We start from the raw sequence: 13,485 nt of genomic DNA, 5'->3' as shown, positions 1-13,485 counted from the left end.
TCCTCAGATGTCATCATCCACCTCCTTGGGTTGTGGGGCTCCTGGGTCACCTGCTGCTTGGTGCGGCCCTGACCTTCCCACTCTCTGGGACAGTCACCAGCATGATAGTGGTCCTCAGGCTGCCCTCAGAAAGGAAATTAATGAGTCTGCCACTTGGGAAAGGTGACCCCCAAGTGGACACGCAAGACTGCCAGGAGGAAGGAAAGAGAACGCAAAGGTTGGGTGAGTGGGTTGAAGCTCCATTTTTTGAAGTGCAGACCTGATACGGAATCAGACCACTGGTGTGTTCCAATAGCCTACCCCCCTTCTCAGGAGACTATAGCCACCTCAAGGCAGAATCCTTTGCCTTGCTCACATGCCAGGCATGTAGTAGCCGTTCAACAGGCATTTGCTGCGTTGCATGTTGGCTACTTTGTCCCTCTGCCCCAGTCACATGCCCATCGAGTAAGCCCCTCTCACTCTGTCTAGCATGGACCAGCCGGACAGTGAGCGGCTCATGGTACTTGCAGACGTCCTCGTGAATAAGCCAGGCTTTGGCAACCGCTGCCTGAAGGAAGAGTGGCTTCCGTAAGTCCCTGCGCACCCCTGCCCTAACACCAGCAGCTGCCCTGGGAGACCCTGATGGTGGGGGCCTGGGATGGCAGGGTTGGGAGAGGCCCCATCTCAGTCCTGCTGTGTATTACACGAACACCACCATACCCCTGAGCAGCACTCACCCGGCCTCTCCATCAACACCTCTGTGCGAGGGTGTTCCCTGCCCCTCAGGAAGCCCCTGCACCACGGGACAGCTCTGTATTTCTATAGTTCTCCATATAAAAGTACCATGCTGAGTTGACATATGCTACTCACAACTTATCTGAAAGGAATCTGAACGGAGAAGGGGGGCAGATGGGGGATGTGCCCTTGTGTGATTGGACCTAGAATGGCGTTAGTTACCTATATGGCCAACTTTCAATTACTGCTTTAAGTGTGGAGAAGAGAGTTCTAGAGGGCAGTTGAAATCCACCAAGAATTCAAAACGTTCAATGTAATTTTAACTGCTTCTCTCATCCAGTCTTTTTCAGAGTTATTGATAAGGACCAAAATAGATTAATTTCAAAACCTCTTGTATTTGTTCTCTAAACGGCGAGAGCTGCCAGCAGATAAAAGGGAGATTAAGCCATCCACAAGCTAGATAATTTTTCCCAGCCCCACCCACATCTAGTGAATCAATAAAATTCTAGTCTTGATTTTTTCTTGAGCAGAAACCAACCTCCAAGAGTAGAAGAAAATGCATGGGTCCGAGGAGGAGGAAAGGCTCAGAAGGAGAGGGTTGGGCACTATTTCTCATTTTGAGGAATTTTTATCAACCTTGAAGCTGATTGTGGAATATGTTCTTGTCTTCCATGAGGGAGTTCCCCTGTGGCAATTCAACCCCCTGGAAGACTCCCTCTGTGTCCCCGGATGTCAGCCACCTGCTCCAGAAGCAGATATGGACAGCAGACCACCCCTCGCCTTCCTGCAGGTGCAGCACCAGAGAGAAGCTCACCATGCTCCCCGAGTGCCCTGAGGGCGCAGGGGGGCTCCCACCCCCTCAGGTACCTCCCCCTCCAGGGGCTGCTAGGGCCCTGAGCCTGTCTGTGACCACAGCCATTGCGCCTCCTGAGTTTCTAGCCAACTAACGTTTTCAAACTGACGCCTGAGTGAAGGACTAAATGAGGCTCCAGGTCCTTACCTCCTGGAGGAAGCCACTGACCAAAAGCTTCATTTCCACCAGACACTCCCCATTCAATCTAGTAAGAAAATATCTTTAAGTATTGAGAAAATTACACATCAGGCATGATCACTATAGAAAAATTAGAAAACACAGACAAGTCAGAACAAAAAAAAATTACCCCATCACTTGGTGATAACCACCAATAACATTTAGTTTTTATCCATTCAGACAGGATTATATTCAAAATGCTGTCCTGAAACCTGCTATTTTCACTTAACAACATATCATGAACATATGGCCATGTCAATAAATATACATTTACAGTATCATTTTTAATGCCTGCACACTATCCTACTGTTTGGATTTACTTTAATTTAGTTAACTACTCTCTCATTGTTGGACATGTGGGCTTCCAGTTTTTCTGTTATCAACAGTGTTGTAGTGTCCCTTCAAATGCACACTTACAATTTTAATTAAGAAACTCTCCATGTGCTGTGTAATTAACACACACACACACACACACACACACACACACACACACAGCTAGCGACCTGTGTTTTGCAGGGATAACAACAATCTTGGCTCTGAGCAGCCTCCTCTCTCAGGAGTTCTGAATGCCAGAATGTATCACAGTGAGCCGCTCCAGGGGTTTCAGAGACAGTGAATGGGGCCAGAGAAGTCTCACCTTGTCTCAGGCTGATAACAGGACTCCCAGCTGACTTGCACAGAGCTGGGTCCTATGTGGTCCTCTCTCATGATTTGCCAGTGAATGAACGACTCCCCATGAGGCAGTGTGGCAGGTGGGGCGAGCACCGGCATTGGCATCAGAGAGCCATGGGTGGGTTACTTGGCCTCTCTGAGCCTTAATTTCTTCACCTATAAATTGGGGATAACTGCACTTATTTTTCAGCATTATTATGAGAATGCAGTGAGATAAAGAAACTATTATTTAGAAATAGTTTCAACTCAAGTGATGACAACCTCAAACTAACTGTGGATAAAATATGACACAGCTCGTTTCTTTCTCATGTAAAAGTTTATGTGGGTGGTCCATGGTGGTCTGTTTTGTCACTCCCTCCTTTCTGGTAAACAAGTCAGCCTCCTTGGCCAAGATGGCAGAATCTACTTTCCAGGCAGCAGATGGAAGAAGGGATGAAGAAAAAGGGAGGGTGAAGTGTGTGAATACACTACCTTTAAGGAAGATTTCCAGAAGCTACCACAGAGGCACTTTCATGTGTACATCATTGGCCAGAACGGAACATCACAGGAGCCTGGGAACTGTCGTCTTTATTCTGGGTGTCCTTGTACCCAACAAAAAAGTCTATTCCTGTGGCAAACGGCAGGGGGCAGAGCGGTAATGGGGGACAACTGAATTTTGCCACAGCGTCAGTCACAGTTGCTGGCTTGTATATAAATGATTCCATGTTTATGAACATCCTACCTTTCCCTTTTTTATGCTAAAAGCATGTACCTTTCTATTTCTCAAGCAATATATTTTCTCTTTGAATCATAACTCAGCCACTACAGCATCACAGGGATCCCAAAAGAGGGACTTAGGGGCTTGTCCCAATTCTCGGTACCCCAGAGGACGCTCTGCTTCTGTTGGGTTTGCGGAGGGCCCCTGTGGCTGCTTCTACTCAAATACATCCAGTGGCAGGGCACCGAGGCTGTGACCCTGTGTAGTGAGCCCTTGGCTGGAACAGGGAGGAAAGGCCAAGCATAGCTGTGAGGGGACTCATTCCTCAGTGAATCCTGACTTTAAGGCTCACTGCCTCACTTAGAAATGTATTTTCAGTGGTTAGTCCTTGGTCCCTGAGGAAAAAATGTAAAAGACTTTCAGCCAAAGCCTGGTAAAAAGCAAATCAGTTCCTGTGATTTTCTGTCACTCCTGCCTCTCCTCACTATCATTCATGCTTCTCTTGGGAGCATCTGCGTCAGGCATCTGCACAGAAGCTGCTCTGTGTGTGTGTGAGTGTCTCTCTCCTTCACACATACACACACACTTACGTTCACACCCACCCACCACACTCACTCACACACACTCCCCCATTTGCCTGGAATAAGACCAGAGAGTATGAGTTTGCTTCAGAGATGGTAAATCGTCCTCATCTGGAAAATGGGATGGTGGCTGTGGTCTTCTCTAGGGTCCCCTCCTGTCCTAACATATTCTTTGAATGGTGTTGGGTCCTGAGGGGGAGGGGCTCCATCCCTGACTTCTGGGATACACAGAGATAAAGTTGTAGGAGGATCTCATTTGACAGAACTTTTAGAAAATATTTTGTCATAAATTCCCAGGCACCACCCATTGTTCCAGCCTAGATTCCACCAGGGGAGCCTGGCAGTTCACGTGGTTGCCATTTTCAGCTTGAGAAGCAGGTGACGGAGTGAAAAGAGCAAGGCTGTGGAGTCAGACAGATGCAGATTCAAATCCTAGGTCAACCACCCACAAGCTCTAGCCTGGTGCAAGTTAGCTAACCTTTCTGAACCTCAGTTTCTCTGTCTATAAACGAAGGCAACAGTTCTTCTTTCACAGGATATAAGGATTAAGGCAGATAATGTAGAGCATTTAACGCTGTTCCCCGGCACACAGTGAGCATTCAGAAGATGCTAGTTCTCCTCCTAGTGTTAGAGAGGAACAAGGTGAAGAAGTGAACTGAAGAAGGGAGTAAAATGAGAAAGGGGCGGGAAAGACAGAAACCACGAAAAATGAAAAGAATAGTGTGATGATGGTGGTGTAACACTGCCAGAAATTTCCTCGGCTGCCTCTGGGTGGCACCCTTGATACCGCAAGTTCATGGTTCACCAGAAACTAAACGCTATGTATTCCCAAATTTAAAGTGATATTGCCACCTGGTGGCCAAACTCATGCACTTTTTTTTTTTTTTTTTTTGATTCAAATACTTACTGAGCAGCTAGGGAGATACAAAGGTGATTAAAACATGGTCAAAGAGGTGAGGCAAATCCACAAGTAATAGAAAGCAAAGTATAAGGTCCACTGAATCACAGCAGTCAAAAGAAAGTGTTTTAGGAGATCAAGAGATTGCTTCCAGCCTGGAAGGGGGCAAATCAATAAGGGGACTGAGATGAAAATAGAAGACTTCAGTCTGGATTGTTGATGATACTCAGTTTGGACTATATTTGTCTCTCCTTTTCCCCTCTCCCCATCTTTGGGCTTAATTTACCAGTAGTGCCAAGGATTGTTCAATGCTCTTTTTCTATACTTGCTTGCATTTTTGCTTCAATGTCTTCTACAGAGCTAGGTCCTTTCGGTGTTTTAGAAGTTTTTTCCTGTTTTTTGAAGGATTCTTGACTTTTTGATCTTGGTGTTGATGGTCTTGAGTCTTTTCCATTCTGGTTTGATTTTTGTGCATTTTTGGCTGGAATATCTTGTACAGATTACTTTACTGGAGCTTTTTCTTCAGCTTCCTCATCATCAAAGTCATCATCATCTTCATCATCATCATCGTCATCTTCATGATCATCTTCATCTTCATCAGCAACAAGTTTTACTTTTTTCTGTGGAAACTTGCTACCACTTCCAGGGGCAGACGCTTTCCAGACTTACTTAAGAGTGCCACGTCCTCCTCCTCTTCATCGTCCGACTCTGCATCTTCCTCCACAGCTACTAAGTGCTGTCCACTAATATGCACAGGCCCTGAGCCACACTTCAACTGTAAGACCACAGGTGGTGTTATTTCAAAGCCCCCAAGGGAAACTGTTGGCTGCACAGACATTTTCAAAGTTGCCAGTGTTGCTTTGATTGGACTGCCTTCATAATTCATCACCTCTGCTTTGATGATGTGCAATTCATCCTTTGCACCAGCCCCTAAACTGACCGTTCTTGAAGATAACAGGTGCTCATTTCCATCATTATCCACCTTAAAGTGATCATCTTTGTTGGCCTTTAGTTAACAACGAAAAAGATAGTTCTGGGGCCTCAGAGGGCTCATGTCCATGTCCATCGAATCTTCCATGGGTTGATGGCATGCACTTAGGTGGGAGAGAAGGTGGACGGAGATAAAAGACTACTGTTCCAGGGAACAGTCGCGCAGGACAGAATCACACCAGGACTCATGCACTTTTGAATTCTCTAAAATCTTTTGATTAACTCGGAGTTCTTCTAGGTGTATTCTGAAAGTGATTTGTAAATTGTAATGCACTGTTTGAATTCTTTCATTCATGTCAAAATTTATGGTGCCAGCTATATGCCAGGTACTATTCTCGGGGCTGGGGACACAACAGCTAACAAGTCAGAAAAAGTCCTGGCTCTCACAGAATTTGTATCCAAAAGGGGGTAGCAGATGAAAACGAGTAAACAGTTTAATTGGAAAGAAAATTTCAGGTAGAGATGAAGATGTGAAGACAATACTACAGTATGTGACTAGAAATAGAAAATGCTTCTCTGAGGAATAAACTTTGGGCTGAGATTTGAATGATAACAAGTTAGCCATGAGAGGTTGTCCAGGGAGAACATTCCAGGCAGAGGGAGCTGCTGCCAAGGGCAAAACTACAGCAGGAATGAGAGGTGTGCATTTGAGAAACAGGGAACAGAAGTGGGGGTTGGGTAGCAGCAGGTGAGCTCAGCCTTGGTAATGAATTTGGATCTGATCCTAGGGTTTGCTGGAGTGTGGTAAGCAAGGCAAATGGGATGTTCTGATTGATATTGTTAAGCTCAGTCTGGCTAATGAATGGAGAATGCATTGTGCAGGGCCACGGTGGAACCAGAGACCAGTTTGGAAGGGTCTGTAGAGGTCCAGGTGACATGTAGATGGAGGCTTGGTTTAGGATAATAGTGGTAGAACTGGAGAGATGCTGATGGACTGGAGATTTATTTTGAAGTGAGAACTGTCCTGTGTCATCAGTGGAATAAAGAAAAGAGAGGGTTCGAAGGTGACTCCCACATCATTGCTATGGGAACTGGGGAGATGCCAGTGCCTTACTTAGTATTTTCCCAGTAGCTGAGTCTATAAATAATTTTTGGAAAAGAACAAGAAGTTTCACCTCAAATTCCGAGGTAATTAATGCAGATATCTCATTGCCTCAGAGAATACAGCGCAGCACTGAAATTCTACAAGACCTTACAGACAGGAACATCTCCGACTTCTTGGTAAAAACGTATCCTGCTCTTATACGAAGCAGGTAAGAAGAGACCTTTCTATACTTTTCATCCTGGCTCCCTGTGGGAAATATTGACTAGGGACAGAAGATAATTTCCTCTCATGATTTATCAACAATCAGGGCAGTGGAATTTTTTATTTTTCCTAATTTGAGAGCCTCATCCAATAGAAAAAGCAATGGGGGCGTATACAAGTCGAATGCAACTTATGATTAATCTTGCTTTGTTTAGGACAAGCAGTTAACGTTTAAGCCATGCACTATTACAAGTAAAATAAGAAAGTATAGAATTTGTCCAAAATACAGCCTCATATTTTAATTAGTTAAAAACCAGAGGTGCCTCATATTTTAATTAGTTAAAAAAACAGAGGTGACGTTGGAAGGGAGGAAGGAGAGTAAGGGGAAATGGTAGAGACAAAGAGAGAAGCAGGAGGGAAAAGTAAGAAGCAAAAAGGAGAAAGGAAACAGACCAAGATCGGAGAGAGGCGGTGGGATAGTCTGCGTGAGCCCACAGGTTGCCCAGGTTAACTGCACCTGTCACACTCTCACTGTGAATGATCATCTGTATCACTGCCCTTTCAGATGCAGCTCTGCAGCTGTTCTCACAAGCCCCACCCCGGGACTGCTTCAGCAGTCCCATCAGAGCAAGTAGTATGACAAGAGCATGCTATGGAGAGAGGATTATAGGGGACCCTGATCTGGGCCCCATGTTCCCTGGAACTTTAAAATAAAACATACTGTCTAACTTTAGTAGTAGTTACAGTTACTTTCCCTCCCAGTCCCTCAACAAGGGATAAATGGACTCAGCTAACTACAACACATTGCAGATGGTGAAAGCAGCTGTTGAGAAGGCAGTGCCGAGCCAGCAGTTAGCAAAATGAAGAACAGCGTCCAAGCACAAAAATAAAAACAGGCTGCATAGACTCTATTCAGTAATGCAGTGAACAGCGACCATCCCACACTTTGTGCTCAGCAGCAAATTTGCAATATGGAATTTTGGATTTTGTGCTTTATGACAATGATAGTCCATGGGGCTGAACTACGAGGACTAGAGTTGGTATCTGCGTGTTTCCTATCTTGTAATTTTGCCCCTGATTGACTGGAAGTCAGTCTCTTAACTTTGGGCTAGGAGTAATTCAGAACTTCCTCCAAGCGTGCAGGTGATTATGAAAGTCTCGTTCTTACAGGGTGGAAGAGGGGAGGGCTGCAGCCTTCACTCCATGCTGGCATGGTCGTTGCCGTATTTTCTGGGTCCAGATCATCTGACAAGTGACCTTACAACAAGGCCACCCAGAAAGCCCTGCAGGCAGGATGTGACTTGGAGAGGCAGGATTGGAAAAGATCAGTCCTTTCTCCACATATTTATTCAGGCTCGGCCCCTGGCCCGGGAGGTTTCCACATTGCTTGGACATCAGGAAATGCAAAAAAATGCCCCTGAAGACTGGGAGACCCCAGTGAGTGTTTGGGGAAGAAAGTTAACACTACTGCATACTTGTTGTATTCATTGTATGATTTGTTTTGGCTTTCAGTTTGAAGAGCAAATACTGGGTCAATGAACAGAGGTAAGAAATTATTTTTATAAGAAATAAAAGTCTCAGAGTGATCTATTTAATTCATTGCACATAAAAAAGCCACACCTCAAAGTCATGTGGATGAGCTGTTCTGTATGTGCTCAGGAATTCATAAGACATGTCTTGGAGGATACATGGCTACACACACCCTGGGCCCAGAAGATGCTCAGCAGTAGATCTCCTTGGAGGGCATAAATGAGAGGTGATGTTCCTGAAGAGGAATTCCGGAGCACTCTCACTCCAGGGAGGTTCTAAAACCTCCGAGCAAATAACAGTTTAGAACAAGAGCACATGTAACCTAAGCCCTGGCACTCCTCGGCCCTTTCCTTTTAAGCCTCAGGGCGTCTGGCCCAGCCCCAGACTCACCCCGTTCCTGAGGTATCCTGAAGGTTCACACGGTTCCCAAGGTTGCAAATCCTCTAGGGATCATCTAGGAGGGAGCCCGCCTCACGGGCTCCCTCAGGAACAGGGCCTCTAGAATGAATGCAGAGCTGATGTGGACTTGACTTCCTGGGCAAATTCTAGACCATAAAAGTGAAATTCAGCTTTTAGAAGTGTTCCCAAGAGGGAAGTGAGGGACCTCAGCTGAAGCAGAAAGGCGGGGGGACGAGTTGAGTCCCTGAGAAATAAAGTTCTTCTCCTCTGCCTTGCCTATCCAACAAATTAATCTTGTTTGTTGAGGAGTTTGGCTTTTATGCTGCCATTGAAGGGTTTTAAGCCAGAGAGTGACACGCCCAGGCCAGTGTTTGAGCACCGTTACTGAAGACTTCCAGAGCAGTGTGGAAGATAGTTTAGAGTGGGAGGGACCCAAGGCTAGGATCCAGTTAAGGACTAGAGCAGGAGTCAAGGCAGGGGTGGGTGAGAGGCACCAAGAGAGGCATGGCAGGACTGGACAAGTTTTGATGAGTCCAGCACACCGGAGGTACCTGCAAAGTACAGAAGCAGCACAGAAAAAGGACCACTGGTAGGGGTGGGAGAAAGTCAGGGAAGACCTCAAAGAGAAGATCACATAGGACAGATGAGCTGGAAAGGCACCCGGGGAAACTGGGAGCCCTGCGAAGGCAGAGAGACACAGAGGCAGCCTGGACCACTGTGAGCTCTGGAAATGATTGCATGGCCGGAATGGGCCACTGGAGGGAAGGCTTGAGGAGGGGTGAGGTTGGAGAGGTGCGCAGACACCAGGCTCCGAAGGGGTCAGTCCTGGAGGCAGTGAGGAAGATGTTAAAGCTGGTTTGTAAAGGGGAGCTATGTTTCCCGATGGGCCAGACAATTCCTGCAAAAATACACACTTTCCTACTGAAACTGAGAGCTCCGGCAACCACGAGGCACACACACATGGTTCATGGCACAGGTCTGAGGACTTCTTGCTCCCTTGTCAGGTACGGAGGAATTTCCATTGGAGGAAAGCTCCCGGCTCCCCCCGTCACTGGAGAAGCCCTTGTTGGATTTTTAAGTGACCTTGGCCAGTTAATGAATGTGAGCGGGGTATGTAAACAGACTGGAGATCTCGTAGGACTTTCAACTTGCCAGTTATCATGAAATAGAAATGATCATGAACGCTAAGGGAAGGGGGGAAAAGAAAAACCTCTTGGTTGTTTATTATGGTTTTCCAGGGCCCTCTCACCAGAGAAGCCTCTAAAGAGATGTCTGCTTTCCTTAAACATCTAGAAACTGAAGACAACATTAAGGTATTGGCCCTGCACAGTCTGCCCTAGAGCTAAAAACTCATGTGAGCTGGTTGTTGTATTTTTATTTTCCCAACTTAATTAAATTCCATCCCTCCTCCTGTTTAAATCTGGCATGGAATGTCTCCCAGCGGCCAAAACCTTCCTCCCTCTCACATTCTTTTTTCCTGCAGCTCATTTTTTCTTTAAACAGCTGCTGTTAGTGCAGAGTCTCCTATGCAGTAGCAGAGCCTAACAAAGCCACATCTCCGCCCTCTAGGTGTGGTTTAACAACAAAGGCTGGCATGCCCTGGTCAGCTTCCTCAACGTGGCCCACAACGCCATCTTACGGGCCAGCCTGCTCGAGGACAGGAACCCCGAGGAGTATGGCATCACCGTTGTAAGCCAGCCTCTGAACCTGACCAAGGAGCAGCTCTCCGAAATTACAGTGTAAGCTACTGAGGCCCCGGCCGCACAGCTTTCTAGTCACCTTCTCCACTCTAAACACCCCGAGAGGATTTTCACTAGCAGAAGCTGCTGGGCTGGATGGCAAGTTTGTTTAATCACACACACACACACACACACACACACACGAACATAAGACTTCGTGTGCCAAACTGCGTGGCCATTCTTCCTCCTCATATTTATTTGGAAAGTAAGCATATGTTTGGTTCCGTTCCCTTTTGGCTCTTGATAACACATTGCTCCTGGAGCTTACACAAATACTCTCCTTTCCAGTATGCAAAATGATTGCCAGGAACTGGGAGGTTCAGTAAATCTTTCATCGCCCCAGTAGTAATTATCTTAGATTCCAGTAATTTCCCCCAGACAGTCAGGCTTCGGACATGTCGACAGATCCTTACCTTCCTAAAGCCTAGGCTCAGCTTCTAGCAGTAAAAACCTCACTCTTTTGCAATTTGTAGCATGTTTGCCTTATTCGAGGCCTACATTTGGTGAGAATGCCTTTGTTAGGCAAACTCCTTCTGGAAGGCAGTTAGGGGACCCAATATACTCCAAGTGCCCTGAACGTGCCCAGGGCCATGGCTGAACTTGGGTGGGTCCTGGGCCCTTGGGACCTTCCTCAGGACACCCTCTGAGGCCCTCGACTGAGGAAAAGTAGTCTATGTCCATTCTCACTTAGCCCAAGTTTCCATACCTCCTGCCAAGCCTCTTGAATATGAAATATGAGAGAGGAGTCTCTTGTGATTATAAAAATAGTATATAACATAGTATGTGTTCATTAAATAAAGTTTATAGAATGGAGTTTTAAGAACTTAGTGTTTATAACCCAACACAGTTTAGGGTGTTTCCTCTAGACATTTTTGGGTGTTTCCTTCCAGTAATTTGTTATAATCTTAGTGTGTGTGTGGATCAAGCTATTTGTAATTTTAACAGAGCAGCGACTAGCACATATGGTGCCTCTGTGGGAATTAGGAAAAGGTGCTCCTTTCTCAAGGCGGGCGCTGGCTTACACCAGAGTGCCTGGCTTGTATGTGAAGGTCGGGTTGGATTTCAGCCCACACTTTCCCCCTTAGCCAAATGCTTTCTATCTGATCTGGGAAAGAGTGAATAAGATCCAACATCCTGTATAATCAGCCTGTTCCCTTTTTACTTAAATTTATGTTATAACGTAACATTTCCCTATGTTACGATGTTTCTTGAAAGCATGATTTAACAAGATAATTTAAATAAAGATAAATTTTTGTTTTAAAAATGTATTTCTTTTCACAGACCCTATAACTATCTACGTAAAAATTCAAGAGCATCTATAGACAAATTATTAGAACTAATAACAGCATTGCAGTGCATGAGATTAATGTAAAAATCCGTTTCTATACACAATCAACAAATAATTAGAAAATGTAATAAAAAGAAAATGTACTAGACTTTTATATTAACAGGGGACAATATTTGATATTGACCTTAATATTCAACATAAACGTAGAACAGGAAATGCACAGATATCCATTTGCCTTTGACCCAGTTGGATTTACACAGCTGAGTGAGATGACAAGCTTCAGGCTGGGGAAGGGGATTCTGGAGGTGGTTCCCTGGCATTGGTGAGGGCTTCCGAGAGCCTGACTTTGTTCTTCTCCTGCTTCCGCTCCTCCTCCCCTCTCTCCCTCTGTCTCCCGTCCTTCTGCAGGCTGACCACTTCTGTGGATGCTGTGGTGGCCATCTGTGTGATTTTTGCCATGTCCTTCGTCCCTGCCAGCTTTGTCCTTTACTTGATCCAGGAGAGGGTGAACAAAGCTAAGCACCTCCAGTTTGTCAGTGGAGTGAGCCCCACCATCTACTGGCTGACCAACTTCCTCTGGGACATCGTAAGTATCAGGACCTAGCACCTCCCTCACCCCCGTGGGCCCAAGGTGGGTGGGCGTTTGTGTGTGCTCTGACTGAAGAGACGTGGCAGGGTGGGGCTCTCGGACGGCCAGGGATGCTGGAAGGTGATGTGGCCAGGGCCCAAGCTGGGGAAAGATGCTGGGCACAGCTTAGCAACCGCTGAGTGGGAACTCTGTAGGCCCTGCACAAGGGGCCTTCTGATGCACCAGATAATCCCTGCCCTGCAGCACTGAGGCTGGCCTTCCTGAGAACAACCGGGAGCTGAAGAGATGATATCAAGAGGCCCTTCACACTGCATCCTCTCGTTAGGTCCCACCCCACCCTCAAAGGGGTAAACTGGAAACTGCTCTGTGGTAGAGTTGCCAGATAAATAAGGGGCACCCAGTTCAATTTAAATTTCAGATAAAACAATGAACAATTTTTGGTATAAGTATATCCTAATCCCCCCCCAAATATGGCATTCTTACACTAAAAAATTTATTGGTTGTTTGTCTGAAATTCAAATTTAATTGGGCATCCTATAGTTTTATTTGCTAAATCTGGGAACCCTACCCAGTGGCCTTATTTTGCCTACCCAACCAGAACTTCACTATATTAGATTAGCTACCACTTGGGGGAACATGAAGAAAAAATTATTTATCAAATCAACAGCAGACTACCACCTCTCTCACGATCAGGATTGATGGGGGAAGAGAGGGGTCAGGATGGGTTACCTTGCGACAGGCCACAGGGTCAAAATGACTTGACAGTGAAGGCCTGGTTATAATGTGGGAGTTGTTATGATGCTAACTCCAGCCTATTCCAGGCGTCTTGGGGAACAAGATGTTTTGTTTTATCTCAGCATTCTAAGACTAACGCGAGTCTCCACTTCATGGTGATGATAGTGTATATCACGATGGAGACCAACACAAACAACCTTTTCCACTATGACTTTTAATAATGATGGCAGATATCTTACTCAACTTACTAAGCAGCCGTCACTTAACAATATAAAGCCAGAAATCATCAGTACCAACTAATCTTCCCTCCTCTCTTCTGTCTACGTGAGGAAACACTTATGAACACATGGGGAGGAGGTCAGAGCCCATAAACCTCA

General features: G+C 45.9%; 1 protein-coding gene and 1 pseudogene across 2 annotated transcripts in view; one reads left to right on the top strand and one right to left on the bottom strand.

The window, feature by feature from the left end:
• Positions 1-13,485, top strand: part of ABCA4 (ATP binding cassette subfamily A member 4) — a 143,739-nt gene that overhangs the window by 109,883 nt on the left and 20,371 nt on the right. For both annotated transcript variants that reach the window (XM_067726958.1, XM_067726959.1), the window contains 8 exons: positions 469-567; positions 1,391-1,577; positions 6,741-6,835; positions 8,341-8,373; positions 9,762-9,867; positions 9,996-10,070; positions 10,327-10,496; positions 12,193-12,370. In XM_067726958.1, coding sequence (XP_067583059.1) covers positions 469-567; positions 1,391-1,577; positions 6,741-6,835; positions 8,341-8,373; positions 9,762-9,867; positions 9,996-10,070; positions 10,327-10,496; positions 12,193-12,370 — 943 coding nt within the window. The remainder of the gene's footprint in view (positions 1-468; positions 568-1,390; positions 1,578-6,740; positions 6,836-8,340; positions 8,374-9,761; positions 9,868-9,995; positions 10,071-10,326; positions 10,497-12,192; positions 12,371-13,485) is intronic.
• Positions 4,760-5,756, bottom strand: LOC137218998 (nucleophosmin pseudogene; annotated as a pseudogene).

The sequence above is a fragment of the Pseudorca crassidens genome, chromosome 2, assembly GCF_039906515.1.
Source record: "Pseudorca crassidens isolate mPseCra1 chromosome 2, mPseCra1.hap1, whole genome shotgun sequence".
NCBI classification, from domain to species: domain Eukaryota; kingdom Metazoa; phylum Chordata; class Mammalia; order Artiodactyla; family Delphinidae; genus Pseudorca; species Pseudorca crassidens.
The sequence above is the reverse complement of the archived record's forward strand: the minus strand, read 5'-3'. Positions and strand labels throughout refer to the sequence as shown.